This window comes from Plectropomus leopardus, chromosome 3 (assembly GCF_008729295.1).
Source record: "Plectropomus leopardus isolate mb chromosome 3, YSFRI_Pleo_2.0, whole genome shotgun sequence".
NCBI classification, from domain to species: Eukaryota; Metazoa; Chordata; class Actinopteri; order Perciformes; family Serranidae; genus Plectropomus; species Plectropomus leopardus.
Window position 1 is genome coordinate 10,903,904 of NC_056465.1, and position 20,352 is coordinate 10,924,255.

The 20,352-nt window shown below is 38.9% G+C and overlaps 2 protein-coding genes across 4 annotated transcripts in view; both read right to left on the bottom strand.

Annotated features, from left to right (window-relative positions):
• Positions 1 to 951, bottom strand: part of LOC121964149 (disks large homolog 1-like) — a 136,926-nt gene extending 135,975 nt beyond the window's left edge. For 2 of the 3 annotated variants that reach the window (XM_042514381.1, XM_042514374.1), the window contains exon 1: positions 566 to 950. In XM_042514381.1, coding sequence (XP_042370315.1) covers positions 566 to 584 — 19 coding nt within the window. In that variant the 5' untranslated portion in view covers positions 585 to 950. Of the gene's footprint in view, positions 1 to 565 lie in introns of all 3 variants that reach the window. The other variant, XM_042514371.1, reaches the window with a different exon arrangement.
• Positions 952 to 9,642: 8,691 nt separating this feature from the next.
• lrrc7 (leucine rich repeat containing 7) overlaps positions 9,643 to 20,352 on the bottom strand; it is a 51,229-nt gene continuing 40,519 nt past the window's right edge. The window contains 4 exon segments of the mRNA XM_042483993.1: positions 9,643 to 10,256; positions 13,142 to 13,216; positions 18,070 to 18,162; positions 19,802 to 20,073. Coding sequence (XP_042339927.1) covers positions 10,146 to 10,256; positions 13,142 to 13,216; positions 18,070 to 18,162; positions 19,802 to 20,073 — 551 coding nt within the window. The 3' untranslated portion in view covers positions 9,643 to 10,145.

The window sequence follows — 20,352 nt, forward strand, 5'->3', positions numbered from 1 at the left end:
GTGTAAAATAAGTACAGACTACATTCCGGGCTACACTGCTCGCTGAACAGCTGATTAAACCGGAAGCACTGACAGCCACAACAATGCCGCTTTCTTTGAATGTCAACAGGCATAGTTTACGCATCTAAAACCACACATACAAAGACATGCTTTCAGATGTTGCACATTCACACACGTTAATACGGTAGACTACTTCTTGCTTTGTGTCGTACTAACATAAAGGTTTGTAAACTAGTAAAAGAAGAATAAATAAATACAAAATAAAATAATTTTTGGTGGATAAATTGTGTGCCGAATTTGTCAAAATGTCTAAATCATTAGTAGAACGCCTACAATTACAATCTAAATATTGTGTGCGTGCACCAATAAACAACTCAGCGTGAAATTGCAGGTATTTTAGGGAAGTCTGGTGAGGAAGAGCGCTTTGCTGAGCGGTAGAAACGACGTCAAACGCAGCTTTTCAAAGTGGCTGTAAAGTGATGAATTCGATATCGTTTCTTTAACGAAATAAAATATGAGAGCGTGTACACTACAGAGAAAGATTTTAAACGAGAATTTCCAGTACCTTTCTGTCGCACAGGCATGGTGACACGCTCGGTCCTCCTCCCCCGAGGCTTGTGTCTGTGTGGCTGTGACGGTATCTGTTATTACAGATGTGTGCGTCTGTCCCGGGACAGCCTGCCTCCAAACTGGGACACCAAACTGACACGACAACAGACTACACTAACCTGTCGTTTCACCAAAAGAAAAAAAAAACTTTAAGGAGTGTTAGAAAGTCCGAGAAAACCGTCACAGCGGCGGGAAAAACACACGAAACTGTTGATATCAGACGCTGACAGTGAGCGCGTGGACTTAGCACCCGCAGCTTGTTTTCTCTTTCTTCTTCTCTTTCACTTTAGCTCTCCGTCTCTGTCTCGCTTTGTTAAAACTAGTCCTCCATTTCTTCATTCAGGTGACTTGACTCCAAACGCTGTCCGACCGGTTCTTAGGCGGTCCTGCGGGATGAACAAACAGACACACACACACACACACACACATACACACACACATCCGTGCTCTCCCCGCACCGCACCATTAAAGCAGGGTAGAGAGGCTCCTCGTGCATGTTGGTAGTATTATCATGGTAAACAGCTATATTATGTGCAGTGGATAAAAGCCCGTTTTATTCCAGGACACCTACTGGATGTGAATCTAATCCACTCAACCCTGAGTATGGATTGAGTTTTATGAACACTGATTAGTCTCCCAGAGATGGATAGCCTATTTGTAACCTGTCCTCAAAATATATGTTGTGTGTGTGAGCTGTGCATGCATGGTGTCCACAAAGAAATGCAAAAACACTAAAACAATCTAAAAAAAAGCAAGGTGTGGGCAAACTTACACATGTCACAGATGTAATTCCACCAACTGAGCAGGCAAGTCCATCCCTGTGTGTGTTTGGTAGTATTGTAATGGTAAACAGTTTTATTGTGCTGAGTAGATTAAAGGCTGTCTATCCCAGGCTAGTCCCCTGCCTTTCAGCCTAAATCCAAGTCAACCATCCAGGCCTCATTCACCCAAAACAAAGCTTCTAATTAGCTTTTGTACCAAAGGAAAAGAAAACCAATGGTCCGTAAGTGTATGAGTGTCTCTGTGTGGTGGTTGGTTTGGTTAAACAAATAACACAGTCAAAAATTAAGCCAATGCCAAATTCTTAAGCATCTAACAGTCTAGATTGGATTGTTTATCTATTAATAATTAAATATTTTATGAATTTATGTAAAATAATTGGTGCTGTCACTGTAAGTCAAACCTCCACTTTAAAACAAGCCAAGGGTCAAGGGTCATAGCCAAAGGTTGACTATCAGTCAATGTCGGGCTGTCTGTGAACGTCTGTCTCCCGAGTTTTTATGGTGTGCTTTTGAGCACCTTTGTTTTCTTTTGTTTTTCTGCCAATTCAGTACAATGAGTCGATGCCAGAGACAGCAGAGCCCATCGGTGAATGAAAATCACTGCGATTCAGGGCTCACTGAGGTTCAGCTCAGTGCACGAGAAGAGAAACAGAAGTGAGGAAAGCCATCAAATGTTTAAGGTCAAGAGGGAGTGTGACTGAAAAAAAACTTTTATATTATCTGAGATAATTTTTTAGCTCTTTAGCACAAATGGTTTGCAACTGATTGTGTTATTATCCAATAGCATGTAGTGGTTGAAACATCATTTGTTGTTGTTAATGTGCTAACTGGCTAACTAGCGTCTTGGGTCCATCCAGACGATCTCAGGCTTTTCTTTTGAATGATACAAACTGTCGCCACTATATGGTGTTATTTCCTCTCACACAGGTGCACAATGTACATGCTAGTTAGCCTTTCAGCGTAGTCTCTATGTTGTGTTCAAGTACCACTGTTTGGCTGAGACACAGGCATCGTGAGGCAGCATAATAGTTGCATTAGTTCTTTGATTTAGGCTTTGTGTTTCTGGGCCTTAACGGTAAAAGTGTATTTCCACAAAGCTAGACACTTACTGAGTGACTGATGCAGGATGTCAAACATTTAGGAAGCAAAGAGACTAATTCATTAATCATATGCCAGTAAATGTTGGACTCAGATTCAATGGAAAAGCCAAGAAGAGAAATGCAAATGCTGCTGTTTTTGCTCAGTTTAGCATGCACTTGTCTGCTAAGACATTAGTCATCATAACTCGATAAACTTCCTGTGATTTGTTGCAAGGCGGGTGGAGTCTTCCTGTTCTCTAGTGATTTGGTAACAGTCGCATAATATAACTGTCAGTTCATTAAGAAATTCACATTATAAAACAACTCCGGTCCTTAATTATGAGCCATGTTCGAGCTGTTGTAAAATACTCAATAAACACACAGCTGTGACTGTATTACAATTTCAGTATTATGGTGGCAATCAGTACCGTCATATCGGACACGGAGCAAAAAGCGCAACTGCCAGCTGACACTTGAATAATGTGTCATCTGGTCAGGATGTGCTAAAGGTTGTCAGAGTTCAAAATCAGAAATGCAAAGTGGCTGCAAGACATACGTCAATCCTACATGTTGAAGACAATGTAGGCTTACTGTATGTCTGTGTCTGTCTGTGGACAGTGGAGGGGACTGTAGGGACATTTCATCTGCAAACACACACTCCCCACACACACGTATGCAGGCTGCAGCTGAATGCAGGTCATGGACTCAGTCTCTGGTATTGATATCGATCAGGTCACAAGAGCTTATTGACAGCTTTGGTGAGCACACAAAAACCTCTCTTACACACAGACACTCACACACACTGATGGCGGCATAAATAATGCGTCAGCGTGGGGGGAAATTTATGCATGATTGTGTAAGTGGGTTGGTCAGTCAACGCACAGAAGTATCATTTTGTACAAACGAGTGTGTAAAAGATAGGGTAAAGAGGAAGGGGAACAAAAGGACATCATTCTGCTTTTTTGTGTGTGTCACTGTGTATGTGAGTGTGTGTGAGAGTGTGTGTGTGTGTGTGTGTGTGTGTGTGTGTGATGCTTACTATTACCCTCTATTGTTAATTGTCAGCCTGTACCACAGTAAGCAGAGTTGTTCTGCAGAGGGTACTGATGCCAGGAGAACAGTGGGGAATGGTACAAGACAGACACAGGGATGAGAGATTATCCAGTGATACCTATCTTAGTGTCCAGTCATGCATCTTGATAGACAGTATATCACAATATAGTGTTTTATAATAATGCATTTAGTAAGCAGCAGTGGAAGAAGAAGTATTCAGATCCATTATACATCAGAAAAAGCAGTAATAATACCACAGTGAAATATTCCTTTACAAGTCAAGGTCTTGCAAGGAAGTAAAAGTACAGACATTGCATCAGTAAAATGTAGGCCTACTTGATAAAATATTACTCAATCTGCAGAAAAACTCAGAGTTAAGTCTTTTTTATGATTGGATTTTTGACAAAGCTCCAGAAACATTTTATTTCTGATTCAGTGATGTGAAACAGTATTTTAATCTTGTCACTGGTTGATATGGAGCTAATTCGACTACTTAATAGATTAGTTAGTCTAATTTGTAACACTGAATTATATTTAAAAACTGCAAATTTTCATTTACATGTGAAGTAAAAAGTAAAATATTTGTCTCCAAAATGTGTGGAGTAGAAGTATAAGGTGGTGTAAAGTGGTAAAAATTTTTTTTTAAAAAATCCAAAAACATTTGTGTGCCTCTGTAAATTAGTCAAGTTACAGTTACAGTTTACAACCATGTCTGTTCAGTCATATGTAGCCATGACAGCAAACAGTGCTTCAAATAGAAATGTTGCTGTAAAGAAGCTATATATGGATGCTTCACACTCATCATCAACCTAACAGCACAGCAGATCCATACAATCAGCACAGATTCAAGATGTCTCTCCCTCTGTGCCTGAGATATGATATTGAATAATGGAGCTTTTTTATGCAGAACATTATGATGTAACCACGAAGATGACCTTCAATCTTTTGGATATAAAATGTCAACACTTCATCCTTTTATTCTATTAAACATTTGTGTGCAAATTTTGCCATAATAAGCCTTTAAATGCTTAAACTGTGAGATCACAGTGACTTTGACCTCTGACATCCAAATTCTAATCAGTTCATTCTTAAGCGGTCATTTGTGCAAAATTTGAGGAAATTCCTTTTTAGAGATATCACATTCACAAAAATGCAATGTACGGATGTACAGAAGCATGTACGGACGTATGGACAACCTGAAAGCATAATGTCTCTGGTCATCACTATTGCCGACGCGGACACATAAAAAAGTTAAAATGGGAAATGGGGAAAGAAAACATTAAGAAATGATCAGTGGACAAATATAATCATTTGAATAACAAAGCTTCTCTTTTTGCCTGTGATAAATGGTCACAGTAAGGTAACAATTACATGTGTTTAGGTGTCCTGGCTCGCTAGAAAATAACAGATATAGTTTGGTGTGGTGGCTTCTTTCACCTCTGCCTCGGTCATTATTGGGTTCTTTTTCAAAGGACACAATTGTCTGTATTTTATTTACATAATATACCTTATATTGGGGCGGCATGGTGGCTTTGTGGTTAGCACTGTTGCCTCACAGCAAGAGGGTCCCTGGTTCAAATCCCAGTTGGAACGGGGTTCGGTCCGGGCGGGGGCCCTTCTGTGTGGAGTTTGCATGTTCTCCCCGTGTCCGCGTGGGTTCTCTCCGGGGTCTCCGGCTTCCTCCCACAGTCCAAAGACATGCAGCTCAGGTTAATTGATGACTCTAAATTGCCCTTAGGTGTGACTGTGAGTGTGTTTGGTTGTTCGTCTATATGTGTCGGCCCTGTGATAGTCTGGCGAACTGTCCAGGGTGTACCCCGCCTTCCGCCCAATGACAGCTGGGATTGGCTCCAGCCCCCCCGCGACCCTTACGAGGACAAGCGGTTACAGAAAATGACTGACTGACTGACTGACCTTATATTGGCTTTCAATTAATTTACCATTTATAGAAATGCACTGAAAATGTTACATATAGTCTCATAATGGATTTTGGTGACAGACGACAAAGACCAAAAATGTCACTCTTGTAAAATTATTCATAGTATTAAGTTAAAAAAAATGGTACTATTCTTATTTTAAAGATTTTTTGGGGTGTTTTTGCCTTTAATTGATAGGACAGCACATGTGTAAAGGGGGAGAGAGAGGGGGAGACATGCAGCAAAGGGCTGAGACCGGAATCGAACCTACGGATGCTGCGGTGAGGACACAGCCTCTATGCATGGGGCACCCACTCTATCCACTGAGGCACCAGGCACTCCAAAAAAATGGCACTACTCTTACTTACAAATGACTCTTCTATATTTCAGACATACTAAATGATGAATAAATGAGCATATTGAGCAAAGATGGGTTGGATCCTTTTTAATTGGCCATAAAATTGACTTATTTACTGTTCTTGTCATCAGTGCCCATTAAGGTTGTGAACAAATCAGTGGCCGACAAGTGCAGACGATAGAGAGAGAACCAACTGTCTTATGGAAATTCTAATTCGTTTAGGACTTTGCACAAGATTAAAGCTGTGTGGAAAAAAAAGAAAAAATCAATAACTGATGTTTTCAGTTGCATTTGATGTGTGCAAAATCCAACTTTTTTTTAATACTTACCACAACAATGGACTATGCTTTTTCGGACATGATTCTCTACCTTAATGAGAAACTCGGTGTGTTTGAGACCGCTTGACAAACTCAGCCGTCCCTCCGTAATCCACAGCTCAGATAAATGTCAAGAAATAGATGAGATGGACGGATGGAGAGGGATGAAGAAGAGTCAGGCTGTTAGACTAATGGACAGAGAGACAAAGGAGCATCTGCTGAGATGATGAGAGCCTCGATTCACTTTAATCCACTCAGAAGCAGAAAAAACCAAAATCTCCTACATACCTGCTGAGGCGATTGACATCAATCCCTCCTCTTTCTTTTCTTTACCTCATCCCCTTATTGAATCCCTCTCATCCATTGGCTGTATATTCTTTCCTTCTGTCACATTATCACACTTCTTTTCTTCCTTTCCTTCACTCCTATCTCCTCCTCCTATATCGCTCCTATATCCCCCCATTCGTTTATTTCCTCTCCTATTTTCTCCTACAGTGCCTGTTTTCTCCTAGTTTGCGTTATTTCTGTTTTCATTCCCCCTCAAACATCCTTCCATCCTCGTTTATTTCTTCATATCTTTTTCCCTTTTTTAATCGGCTATTTTCCCCCAACCACTACCTCTTTTTTTTATTATCGTTTTCCCCGTTTTCTCCTACATTTTTTTACTCATAAAGATGCACACAGCCAGAAAAAGAGATATCCCTCTTTTCTGCCCTCCAGAAGACAAAGCTCTCAGTGCACCAGGAGAAACCCAGAATACCAATAGTGACATTTTTATTATTTGTACAATAGAGACTTTAGTACATTATTCAAAACACTTCTTATATACTGAAAAAATGGTACGTCCCAAAGCCCAAAATGGCTCCAGTATAATCGCTGCACAGCATTTTTTCAATTTTATACATATATTATTTTTTGTAAAAACTGTATCTTAAATAGTATGTACAGATAGCGTCTGCAAAATGCATTCTAAACACATGATATATATTATATATACTTCTGCAATTACATTTCTCCGCATTAATACTCAAACTTAAAACTGGAAGGATTTCAACTTGCATGTGCAAATAAATAAAGAAATAAATAGTTCTGTTAAATCGTCACTAAAATTTGTCCAACTTATAACTCAACAGCGGTTCTCTCTTCGGAGGTCAAAGTACTTTTTGTCACACAACAGAAGAAGCAGCATTCAAGTTGGGTAGGTGTAGGTACTGCAGAAAGCATGAGTACATTCACAATCAATATGAGTCATTTTAAATTGGATTTCATTCACAGCTATGTACAGTGACACCGTCCTCAGCATTTGTTCAGCTCTTATGTAGTTTAAACACATAGAAAATGACTGTTTTTATAGTCATATACATATATATATAATATATATTTGTATAACACAAATTCACAATTACAGTAGAAATACATTTTATACAGTTTTGGATAGTACATGTGTAGGTCTCCAAGTCATACTGTGCGTACTTCCATCCATAACTTTGTTATAAGTGTCATTATTATAAAATATCACAATTTTTGAGCAAAGCTAAGGTATATCAATATATTTAGAAAGAATTACCTGAAACATGTAGTAAAAAATAATTATATTATCAAACCTTTTTTCTCTGTTCTCTTCACAATATCTTTGATATTTCAAACTCTAAATAGGATTGGGTGGGTGCCTGTGGTTAAGATCAAGTCTCTCAACCACAAGACTAGACTGTGCCATTTTGTGCCCCTTATTTTGAATCAACCAAATTCTAACGGCTTATTAAGAGGGCTGACACAAAATGGGCACAGGGTGACACTGTCATGTCAAGTAAAAGCAAAGGACAGTGGAGGATGTTGTTTTGCTCTGGATAAAACATCAGATGTTTCACTGAACAAAACAAAACTCACCATCATGAAACGTCTTCAAGACACGTGTTGCATTCGCACGGAGACAGAAAATGAACCCTATTCACTCTTTTTTTCTGGTTACTTCTGTCATAGAGTTTCTGGAACATGACAGTCAGATTTTATAAGACCACCTTGACAGCGGCTCCAGAAATCTCTCGTACAATCTCAGTTTCTACATCTGTGTCTACATTTTTTTTCTCTCCTTTCCATATCCACATCACATTTACCAACCAAGTCGGCAAATCTAAATTCGCAAGTACACCTAGTGTTAACTATCATTTCCTCAGCTTACAAAAGTTACACTGAAATTTCAAGTGTAGCCAAAAGCCTTTATGGCACAGATCAGATCGTTCCCTGGTTGTCTAAAAAGGGGAAATCTGAATGAGTGCAGATTTACCCATTAAGACAGTAACACTATGTGTTGTACCTTACTGACTCTCTTTTCTCTTGTTGCTTTCTGCAGAGAGGTCAGAGGTTGGGACACTTCAGCAGAGTGGATGCTTGGATTTGAAGGCCAAGCCAAATGTCAAAAAAACCTGCTCACTATAAAGCCACGTGGCTGCTCTCACTGTGTGCAGATCAGATCTGGGCCACAAAGAGGTAAAGCTCTGATGTTTTGGGGCCTGTGTAAATACAACCAGGGCGTGGCAGAGGGTCCATATGGCACCAACTATAAGAACATCAGTCTCACTGAAACTCAGTGCTATAATACATCAAGAGTCTCTTACAGAGTGAAGAACTCCAGAAGCCAACAGAAAGTGTCTGTCTGACAGTGACCAATGATATGAAAGCATGCTGTGACTTTATCATACAACTCAAACAGCTAAAAAATGATGTAACATTGCTGTAACAATACTAGAAAACAGGACTTCAAAATATGGCACATACAGAATTATGAATTATGTTACAATGTGTGTGTGTGTGTGTGTGTGTGTGTGAATGAGAGAGAATGTGGTTTCATTATAGCAATTGTAAAATCAGGCTAGAGTATAGACAGGGCTTCATTATGAATAGTGCAGTGCGCACCATTGCATATGTGTTGTGTTCGGGGGGCACATACTGTAAATGTGTGTTTGCCTGTTAGCTCATGTGCATGGCAGTGTGTGTAAACATTAGCATGACTTGCTCGATAGATGGCACTGTAGGACAAGTTAGGCTCTGCTGAAAATCTCAATGGGCCGAGCCTCAGAAGTATTGCTTTTAGCTCTTTTCGGCACAACTGTGCAAGCAACAGTTTCATAAAATAAAAATGACAAAAAAAAGAAAAAAGAAAGTAGCAGTAATGAACTATCAACAGTGTTTTCTTTACAGAAAAAAAACAGTGATATACTTTAGAAAATTGTCCATTTGGAGAAATAATCCCTGTATGTTCATAAGAGAGAATTCAGAATGTGGTTTTATCGACAATATTTATATTACTCATAAACTTTAAGAGCTGTCTGTCCAGGCCTCAAGGAAAGTGCAGCTCTAAAAAGCTGCGGCTCTATATATGTACACAAGGCAGAAAGTCTTAAGTTTTCAATTTCTGTACACTGGAGGCAATAATACCCGCAGACCAGAACAGAAGACAGCAGAAAAGAATCAAACAGAAGACAGTGAAAGAAAGAGAAGAACAGAGAAGACAAAAGAAGAGGACGGAAAAGAGAGCGAGACAAAATGAAGAACTGGGAGAGTGAATCATGTGCTACACCAAACAAACTATTGAAAACCTACTTTGGACAGCAAAATAAAAGGCGGTGGAGGAAAGGGTAAATACCCCAGAATGCAAACTAAGCAAACAGAAACTATTCAGACTGATCGGATGACTGCCTAATTAACAACCAGAAAATCCAAACTGCAGCAGCCCTGTAGGAACTCAGAGAGTCCTCTTGTGGTCCATCTAGCCGTCGATCAGGTCCCTGACCGCCGGTAAACAGAAGAGCCGATATGTTTCCTATGGTACATTTGGCACTAGTATTTGCCTTTGGTCCAGCAATAGGCAAATAAATGTCTGTGTATTCCCCTAAAAAGGTAAAAAAGGCGGCTCATTTCTCAGTTCCACAAGCCTCCAGCGGAGGGCAGGTGGGGTTGCATGGGATGGCGATGAGCAGAGTAGAGAAGCGTTGTTGTGTTGTGTTTGTTTGTTTGTTATAAAACTATTTTTTTTAGCACGTGCTGCTGTCTCTCAGAACCACCAAGTCCACCGTCCGCTGGAAACTCTTCAGCAGAGAGACGGCTGTCTCGTGCTCCATGTGTAAAAAACTATGTCCATTAGCCTGCAAGGCAAACACGCAGCACAGTCAACAGCATGTGTGTGTGCATGTATGTATAGAGGTATGTGTGCTGTCTACGTGTGTGTGTGTGTGTGTGTGTGTGTGTTTGTAGGTGTGTGTTTGTGGAAGGATGGAGGGTCACTGCCATCATTATCTCAGTAACACATCACTGTTGGGGAAAAGAGAGAGAAGAGGAGGAGCTACACAGTCATGCTGTAGAGAGAGAAGGGGTAAAGACAAAAAAGGGCTTTTAGATGAGTTCATCCAGCTAAACTGTACATCTGTGGAGAGAAGATGAAGCGGGAGGAGAGGGGAGGAAAACATGAGAGGAATGGAGGGTGGGGAGGGAGATGAATCTGCTATGGGAAAGTGCTGGCATCTCAATTTAAGCTCACAGTACACAGCTCCTTTTGGGCTTAATTCTAGCACTTTAAAACAATAGCTACAATAAATATTTATACAAAATAGGGCTGTCAAGTAATGATTTTTTTTAAACACAATTAATCGCTGAATTTTAATAGTTAATCGTGATTAATTGCCTTTTTAATGCCATCTTTATAAAAGTGTCTTTATTGGGACTCAAATGAATGGAAAGGAAATTACTTTATCATGTTGACTTTTAGATTTATTTCTTTTAAAAAAGTGCTGCACTGCTACAACAGTGTGGTCTGGTATGCAATTACTCCAATATCATTTAGATTACACACTGATGTCTAATGATCATTGGTTAATATGACAGCATTTTCACTTTTCAGGAGTTCCAGTTTTGTCTTTGATTCATACAGGTCCTGTATGCATGAAAATATCACTCCCTGTGACGTTAACACATTTGACTGGTGACTACATGCCAACATGAGGATGTCCCTTAGACCTGATTCTTCCTAAATGTTAACTACTGTTTTTTTTTCCCATCACTGTGGCAGCAGGCAGCCGCTGCGATGCTTCAAAGGGACAAAATAGCAGCATGCAATTAAATTTTTTTTTAAAAGCATTATGTTAGGACCTTAATTGCATTATGATTATTTATTTATTTGTATATGTGACCTTTATTTAACTAGGTTTGTCCCACTGAGATTAAGAATCTCTTTTTCAAGAGAGACCTGGCCAAGACAGTTGATTCATGCCTAAACGCTGGCAGCCCTAAAATAAATAAAGAAATAATTTCCTTTATGTGGTTATTAATTCAGTTTGACTACATGGAAGGTGGAAGTTGTTTCAATAGCTATTCCTGCAAGGTTTTATTTTAATATGTACTCAAAATGTATTAAGGTTTACTTGTAATGCATACATGTTTGCTTTTTCACAAAATATGTTTCAGAGAAACAGTCCAGTTGTCTGGAAATTAGCATAATGTGATTCATAATGCACATGGCATACTTTCAGAATGCAATGTAGGTAGAGAAGTTCCCGGGGTTTAGGTCCAAATCTCATCCAAAACGACTGTATATAAAGTGCAATAATGGAGTATGTCCTTTCCTGTTGACAGTAGGTGGCGCTCTGACTATCACTTAAAGCTGTCACAAAGATCTCTTAAGGGCGGGACTCTTGTCAAACGTGAAGTTTGGGGCAGATTTGATTACGTACACTACAATTATAAACCATTTCCTGTTTCATGGTAAAACATGTAAATGCCATTCAACAAAAACTCAAAAACTTCACAATTTAGCACCACCCACATTTGGAGATGCTATTTCACAAATTTAAAGTCAATCCACTGAAATCTGTAGGAGGAGTTCCTTAAAGTATAATGGCTGGAAGTGGCAAAAAATGCCAACAAAATACAATTGAGCAAAATTTAAAGTCTTGAAATGATACACATGCCCTGTAATTTTTGTACCATTAGGTGAAACGTACTGCAGGTGGTGCTCTGTTGACATTTTAAGGTGGCGCTATTGAGCCATTTATTCAAGCTTTATCATGAAAACCCCAAAATGTAAAATTTTTCACCAGTTCTGTGTGTGCAAAATTTCATGAGTTTTGAGCATGTTAAAGCCCTCAAAAAGGCAATGAAATAATAATAAACAGAGATATTTTTACAGGGTCCTCACACCGCTACGTACTTGGGTCCTAACTAACCATATCACTGCACAGAAGGAAGTGTGCATCTACTGCTAGCTCACCTAACACCAGGGCAAGCAAATGTTACAGCTCAGCTGAGGAGGACGCCATTATTTTTTACATTTTGAGCTTTCACGAACATGAGCCTCTCATTTGTAGTAGATGCATGCTTTTTTCTGCGCGTAGATACGGATGGTGGGTGTACTTCATTAAAAAAACAAACAGACAAACAAAAAAAATTCCACATGAAACTGCTCACAACAAGGTCTTTGGAATATCTGAAATAACCAAGTCATGATTTCTAGAGAGAGACGTTGTTAAGCTTTCAAAAAAAGGCCTTCATATTCTCTCTTAATTTCAGACAATATTCAAGTTGTTAGTTTCATATAAGTAGTGACAAGAACAGCATAAACAGCATTGTTTTAGACTACTCAAATCCCTCTGTTGTCTTTGGCTTAAAAGCTTTTGGTGTCACTGGCTAATGTTAACTGAGAGAGAGAAGGTGGGGGGGTCATGCCTGATTTATGGACCAACATGTACACACAGAGAGGCAGAGTATACAGGTAGGAAAATGTTGATTCATTGGTGTATGATTTGTACAAACACCCACTTAGGTAACACCAGTGGGCGAGTTTATGATTACTGACTCAGTCACGGTGGCCTCTGTTGAATAGAGATTGTCCAAATGTGCAAATAAAAAGTATATGACTTTTTTTTTTAATACTGAATGCTCTGCCTCGCTGTTGTAAAATAAGGGAAGGTTAGGGAGGGAGAGAGGGCAGGATGTGGCTGTTTTCTGGCCCATTTGATGACGAGTGTGAGGATGTTACCTGCAGAATCTTGTCTCCAGGCTGCAGGGCGGAGGCGGCGGGCCCGTCATGCTGTACCCTAGTAACAAAGATACCCTATAAGTCAAAATGATACACCGTTAGGACAACACAGGGACACGATGGTTTAGAATCTTTGCCTTTCTCATTCTCATCTCAATATCCACCCCCATTCCCCAAATGAATCACATTTCTGCCAAAAATATACAGGCCATTCACCAATGCATTCTCTTTGTTCTAAATTTGGCATGCAGTTCATGATGCATTTTAGTCATTTAAACTACTTAGTTTTACTTGTTGTTATTGGCGTCTATTTTAAATTTACAAAAGCTGAATGACACATTCCTCCCAAAAAGACAGATTACACATGTCAAAATGGTTTATCGGCTATTTATACAGATAAGAACTTCCCATAGACATGAGGTTAGAAAGAGAGAAAAAAAGATATACAGTAAATATATAAAGAATAGGGGAAGAAGAATAGGTGTGGGATGGGTACTGACTGGGGTAAGAAGTAGGTAGCGGGGAGGGCAGAAGAGATTTCATTCCCCATGTTTTCCCTAAATAACCCAAGGCAGAGATTGTAAAAACACCAACATCTTTTCACCATGAGCTGAAAGATGTTTTTGAACACAGAAAGTGTCGGACAATGCAGCTGTGTCGACTCAACCCGGTTCAACAGGTTGTGCACGTGTTGAACACACAGTGGTGAGCTTAACAGATAAAGTTAACAATACGATGTAGTAGTGACAGTGCAGTGGCACCTTCATACTACAGTGTATGAGTGAATGCAAGAACAAACACATATATTGCATGTTAAAGAGGTGTATATGTTAGAGGTATTAGTTAAATTACCATTCATTCAACACTGGCAATTTTTACAGTGAGCCTCATATAGTATGTATACAATCAAATCACTTTGATAATGGAGCTATGAAAAGGTTTAATTATGTGGTAGATGTAGGCAATTTATGCAATGTATGTATAACAGCATACTACAAATGTTGTGTTACGGGCTGTCTGATTGGGTTTAGTATTTGACTTAATATCTGGTTCTGCCAGTGTGATAAAAGAAAAAAAGGATCCTCTAAGTTATAACATTGAGAAACTTTCTCAAAATAATGAAAAGCTTTCTCAAAATAACTTGGTATCTTAAAACAATTAGAAGTTATATTAGATTATTACTTTGAGACAGTTTTTCACCGTTACTCATTATTTTGAGTTACTAATTATTTTGAGTAAGTTTCCATTTGTTTTGAGATACTAACTCATTAACTTGATGAAGTTTGTTGTAAATTCAGTCACTAAGCCATTAATATGTGAGAGTTTCTAATAATTTTGTGATTTTCATTATTTTGAGAAAGTTTCTCAAATTTTGAGAAATATTATATTAAGATAATTGCTCATAATTTTGAGATAAAGCATTATTTTGAGAAAGTTTCACATTATTTTGAGAAAGTTCCTTGTTATATTAAGATACTTACTCATTATTTTGAGATGAACAAGTCATTTTTGAGAAGGTTTCTCATATATTTGGGAATACGATTATTTTAAGGAGGTGCTCATTATTTTGAAAGAGCTTCTCATTATTTTGAGAAGGTTTCTCATGATTTTGAGTTACTAAGTAATTATTTTAAGAAAGTTTCTCATTATGACTAGTAAGATCTTGTTTTTCAAATCACACTGGCAAAAACACTTCCCTCCAGACACTGAGAAAGTGGAATATGGAGCTCACTGTACATTACAAATGTGATTGTTAGAAGCTGTAAATCTCATAGCATTAGTCACAACAATTAAACATTTACACACTATAAAGCAGTTGCACACAACACTGGAGTGCCCTGCAAAACCTTCCATCTTCAAAATTTCAGTTTTACAAAATTTTGAAAAAATTGTCTATTTGTCAGGACGAGGTTTTTGCAGGTCAGCGATAACAGAAAGATGACAGCTGATAAGTTATCGACAGCAGCTCAGTGTGCAAAGACAGCATTTAGCAACAGCAGGAACAGAAAATTGGATTTTTAAACGATCATGACCCAGATCTGATGAAAAAAAAAAATCCATGTTTTGCTCCTTAAAACCCTGTCTTCTGTTCTTTAAGCGAGCCTGAGAAGCTAATACATCAAAGTATGGGATCCCACTCCTGTCAATACAGGAAGTGAGTCACAGTCTCCATTCACTGAATCCTAATTAGCCAGAAGTGAAAGTGACCCAGTGGCTTAGAGTGCCACAGCTCGTCTTTTAAGTCAAACACAGGAGCTGATTGTCATTTCTTTTTTTAGAAACCTGATAATGACTTGTGAAAGGTTTCACAAAGGGTTTTAATTGTTTAGAAATCAATGGGGGATCTAAACTTTGAAACAACTTGTCGGAAGCAATGTGATAACTATCAATCAATAAATACACTGTTTTTATACAAGAAACATGCAAAGATTAGATTTTGAAAGGATTATGATCAGGCTAAAATTATTTGTTTTTTTACAGTAAAAAATGTGTAAAAATTTTTTTGTGAAAATACATCATTAGATATATTTAAAGGTGACGTAAAACAAAATGATTCTGACAAGTTTGGGATTTAAGTTTGCCATTTGAACACCAAACAAATGCATTTTCTGTCGTAAGATATTGTGTGTTTTGTGTTCAGCCATTATAAAAGTTGGAGATCATACAATTTAGAGGCCAAAATATAACAAGATGTTGAATTTAAAACATACAATAATACTAATAATAATACCAATAAAGGAAAAAATGATACAACAGAAAAAGGCGTATTTTGTTTGATTTCAAATAAAAATGAAGGAATGAAAATGAAAATATTTTTTTAAATTCAAATTGATATTTTTGATGCCGATGTAAAGGTGATAGTACTCCAACAGTATTTTAGTGTTTCACAAATAGATCACTGATAAGTCTGCACTTGTCTCGTGTTCTTCGAACTCAGTGAAATCAGAGGAAGGCTGCAAACAACAAAGCGACCACAAGGGGAAGCCATAGTCCTGTGGAACAGCCGTGGCTGTAGTAAGCTCTGGGGATCAAAACCACAGATGTATAATTTATCAGTCAAGCTGTTTTGATTCACAATCCTTTTAACTATTTAAACTCCGGCTCAATTTAGCCTTAAGTGTGCCCTTAATTTACAGAGAGAAAATTAAAACAAATTATGTAGTCTTAAACCTAGTTATGTCTACTTTGACTAGAATATTCACAAATGTTTATGTAGACAAAATGAAAGGAGTTCTCTTAAGTGGGTCAGAGAAGACGATCAAACCAAAATAAAAGGCATTTGTTTGAGCTAAAACTGCTGATGAATCCGCCTTGAGCTGACAACTATTGTAAAAACATGAAAGCGGCCATCGACTTCAGGAAGACGCTTCACAAGTGTGGATGGAAGTAACAAGGGGGCCAGAGTAAGAATAACGTGATTAAAGGGAAATTTTGGTGGTGACAGACAATAGCTGTTTTTGTAACAATGTTACTTTGACAGGAGGAAAATATTCTCCATCAGACCCTGTGGGAGCCAGATATGTATGTGGGTGGGGGGGCTCTGTGGTGATATGAGCAGAGATACAAATCATATCACATCATATTTTGGATATCTAGATGCAAATTTCACTTACATTTTAAACAATACATAGTCCCATGACTAAAGAATGTCAACATCTGTTAACTGAAATCACTGGAGATACCGAGAGGATTGATGGTAAAGGTAAATATTTTACTCAAATGTCCAATATCACTTCTGTATTAACATGTCTATATTTAGACCTAAATTATAACTTATATTTATAACTCCCATACAACATGCTATATGAAATATTGTATGTATGATGTAATTACTTGACAAAATATGTAGGAAAATCACTTGAGAGCATTAAAAATGAGCAAACTGCGGCTGGTGAAGCTTTATGGATACACGTAGAGATGGGAATGATTAAATAACTGTACTTGTCAGCAACTGAGTCACTCGTCTCCTTAAAACTTAAGTTAAATGATGAATTGACAGTTTCTATATTAACACTTCCCACCCCCGACTGAAATTAATTCACCATTTGTCACATGGGCTGCGCAGAGGCTGACTGCTTTAAAGAACTCTTATTGAAGGCTTCCTATTTATAGCCCAGCTGTCTCGTCAGTTACTCAACATCTGAATAACAGTCAGTAAAAACTGCCATACTTCCCATCCCGCGATCAAAGCGTTTGAACATCTAAAATCACCCACGGTGTCCCAGAACTAAAGCAGCCTTCCCTAAAAATAGCTATCAGAGCTCCATGAGCAGCCTCGCTCCTTTGGACTGTCTATAGCAACGTGTTTCTAGGACAGACTGCCATGTGCAGGGGGCCTGGGGGATCTGCAACCCCAACAGGCTCTCGGCGCAGGCACACACTGACAGAATCAGTCAAACTCAGACGTAGAAATGATAAAAGAGTTTGGCATGTCTTGTAATAAGACATCATGCACGTCTTGTGGGGACAAATCTATTTCTAAATACTGACATATAAAGTTTGTTGCTCCAAAAAACCAAATAGTGACGAGGACACTTTCAAAATTAACCAAAATCACAAAAAATAATGTGTATCAGGTATCAAAAGTGTTTCTTTTCCTAACAATACAGTTTGCAAAACTTAGATATCATTTGTCAAGTTTTCTACCCCGTTTGGTGGCGCTAACAAGGTTTTCTAATACTTCAAGAGGCTTAGATTGATTTTTTTTTAACTTCTTTACCCCTTTGAATGCATAAACTTAAGTCAGACAGCTTTTCCCCCAAAAGTTTGGAGTATAAGATGACAGACTCAAAGTTAACCAAGTCAACTGCTGCCCCACAGACAGACAGACAGAGGAAACGCTGCGGTAGCGAGCAGCAGTTTCCATGGCAACTCTGAGGTAAAGCCGGGGAGGCTGTGATTGGCTGGCAGGCCGGGTCGGGTCGTACCATGTCGGAGGGTTTGAAGGGGTTCCCCTGGCCGCTGATGCCACCAGAGATACTGAAACCAAGACCAGGGTTCTTCTCTATTCTCACACACAACTATAGAAAGAGAGGAGGAGGGGGAGAAAAAGACAGAAAAGAAAGAAACACAAGTGACAGTGAAATGCAAAGATCATAATCTCAACACAAGCATAGACAACATGGACAACGAGTGCTGTCATGTGATGTGTGACATGCTTTGGCAGCTATATTGGAGGTCCTCCGATCTCTGGCAACAACAATTGAGCCACAAATATCCCTGTCAGAGTTTCCTTTTTTGGAATAACGAAAGCCGTCTCATACTGGAAAGGGAAAAACAAAAGCCCTGCAGGAAGATCAGCTGATCTGTGTGGTGTGAATGACTTTGTGTTCCTACCTAAAGTGGTACAGTGATCTCCATCTGTGAAATATCTCAGATTTAGAACTACGCCCCCGTGGCTTTTTCTAGAACTGTTTCTTCTCACAAACTGTTGCTGTTAGGAGGCTAAAATTACACTCACATGTCTTAGTTATTTTAATATTGTGTGTCCTGTAGCTGATAGCTTGTTGGCCTCGTGTGGACTCTTTAAACACACTTGGTAACCAGTATGTCCTGGTATTAAAGGGGAAGTTTTTTTTTTTTAAGTGGGGCTGTATGTGGTACTTATCCGTAGTCACTGTACTACATATAGTAGATGTTTTTCAGCATGGCTCCACTTTAGAGAAGGACGCTAGAGTCTGACATGGAAGTTAAGCAAGGTATAACTGTGGATGGGGGCCAGCAACAAAATGTATTTTAGCCACCTTGAAAAAAATTCCCACCTAAAAAAAAATTATATTAGATTAAGTGTGCACTATACTAAGATTATATTCATTGCTCTACCTTTCTGTCAGACTGCATGTTCTGACAGCTTCAGCTCCTCATCTACGCTCTCGTCAAAGCCACCAGACATCATTGACAAAAGCAGTAATTTTAGTTTTCGGCTGAGCTGCTGGTCTACTGATGCTTTCATCAGTCAGTTTCTGTTATTGTGTGACTTTGTTGAATCCAAACTAAACCCTTTAAATGCCGAAGTCACAGAATTACAGAAACAAAAAAACGGATTTAGGCAGCAGTAGACCAGCGGCTCCTGTGTTTAGCAATATTAAATCACTTGTTTTTCTTAATGGAGGCTGACTTTAAAGAGAGCAACATAACAGCTTAATTTTTCAGTTGGAAATCAGTCTGACAGTAAGGTAAAGCAGTGAAAACACTCTCTCACCAAAACTGATACTATATATTTTTTTTGGTGGCTAAAATACATTTTGTTGCTGACCCTCATCCACAGCAGTACATTGCTTAGCTTCCATGTCGAAATCCCACCTGCTTCTCCAAACTGGGGGCGTGCCGACTGACACCTACTGTATAGAGTACACTGACTTTGGATATGTGCCTCATAAAACCCAGCTTCAAAAGATCCACATTTTCCCTTTAACACTTGTGATCTGTCTAGTTAGTTAACATTTTTACCATTTCTATTTCTGTCTGCATTTGTCTCAATTTGTCTTACTGTTTATAGTTTTACTGTAAATACTGTGAATGGACCTACATCTGCACAACTAATGTCCTTCCTAATCTAGTAACTACATATTTAGCAATCACTTGAGCAAAGCAGACTTTCAAAGAGACCTCCAAGATAGTGTAGGATGAGAACAGACAGATGGACAGACGGACAGATACCTGTTCCTGGAAACCGTCCGTGCTCTTCTGGCCTTTAGTCTGCAACAGGCAGCGAGCGCTCTGAGGCCGTGGGTTGGTGTGGGTCATGACAACCTGATTGCTATGGACCATACCCTGGTTGCTATGGACCATGCCCTGGTTGCCGTGGTACTGAGGGTTGGTGGCTGGCTGATGGGATGTGTGGGAGGAATGGGGGTTGTACTGGGGCTGGTTCCCAGATGGGGACATGGCCATGCCCGCACCAGGGTAACCTTGTCCACCAGCAGGATGGCCTGGGAGGGGGGAAAAAGAGACACTCTGACATAAAACCTATTATATCTAATAAATGTGTAGGCTGTTGATTTGACACACATGACCCTCTCAAGTTTATTTTACACCGACAGACTAATGTGCTATAACTTGGTAATTGTAAGTTTTAAATTGTAAACTGGGGCAAATTTCATAAATTAAAGATAAATATGTGTTTTTTAATCGATCAGTAGGCCAAAAAACTTTTTAAGAATAAAAGGAATATGCTAACTGGCTAACTAATGCTAATGGTAATGCCTGAG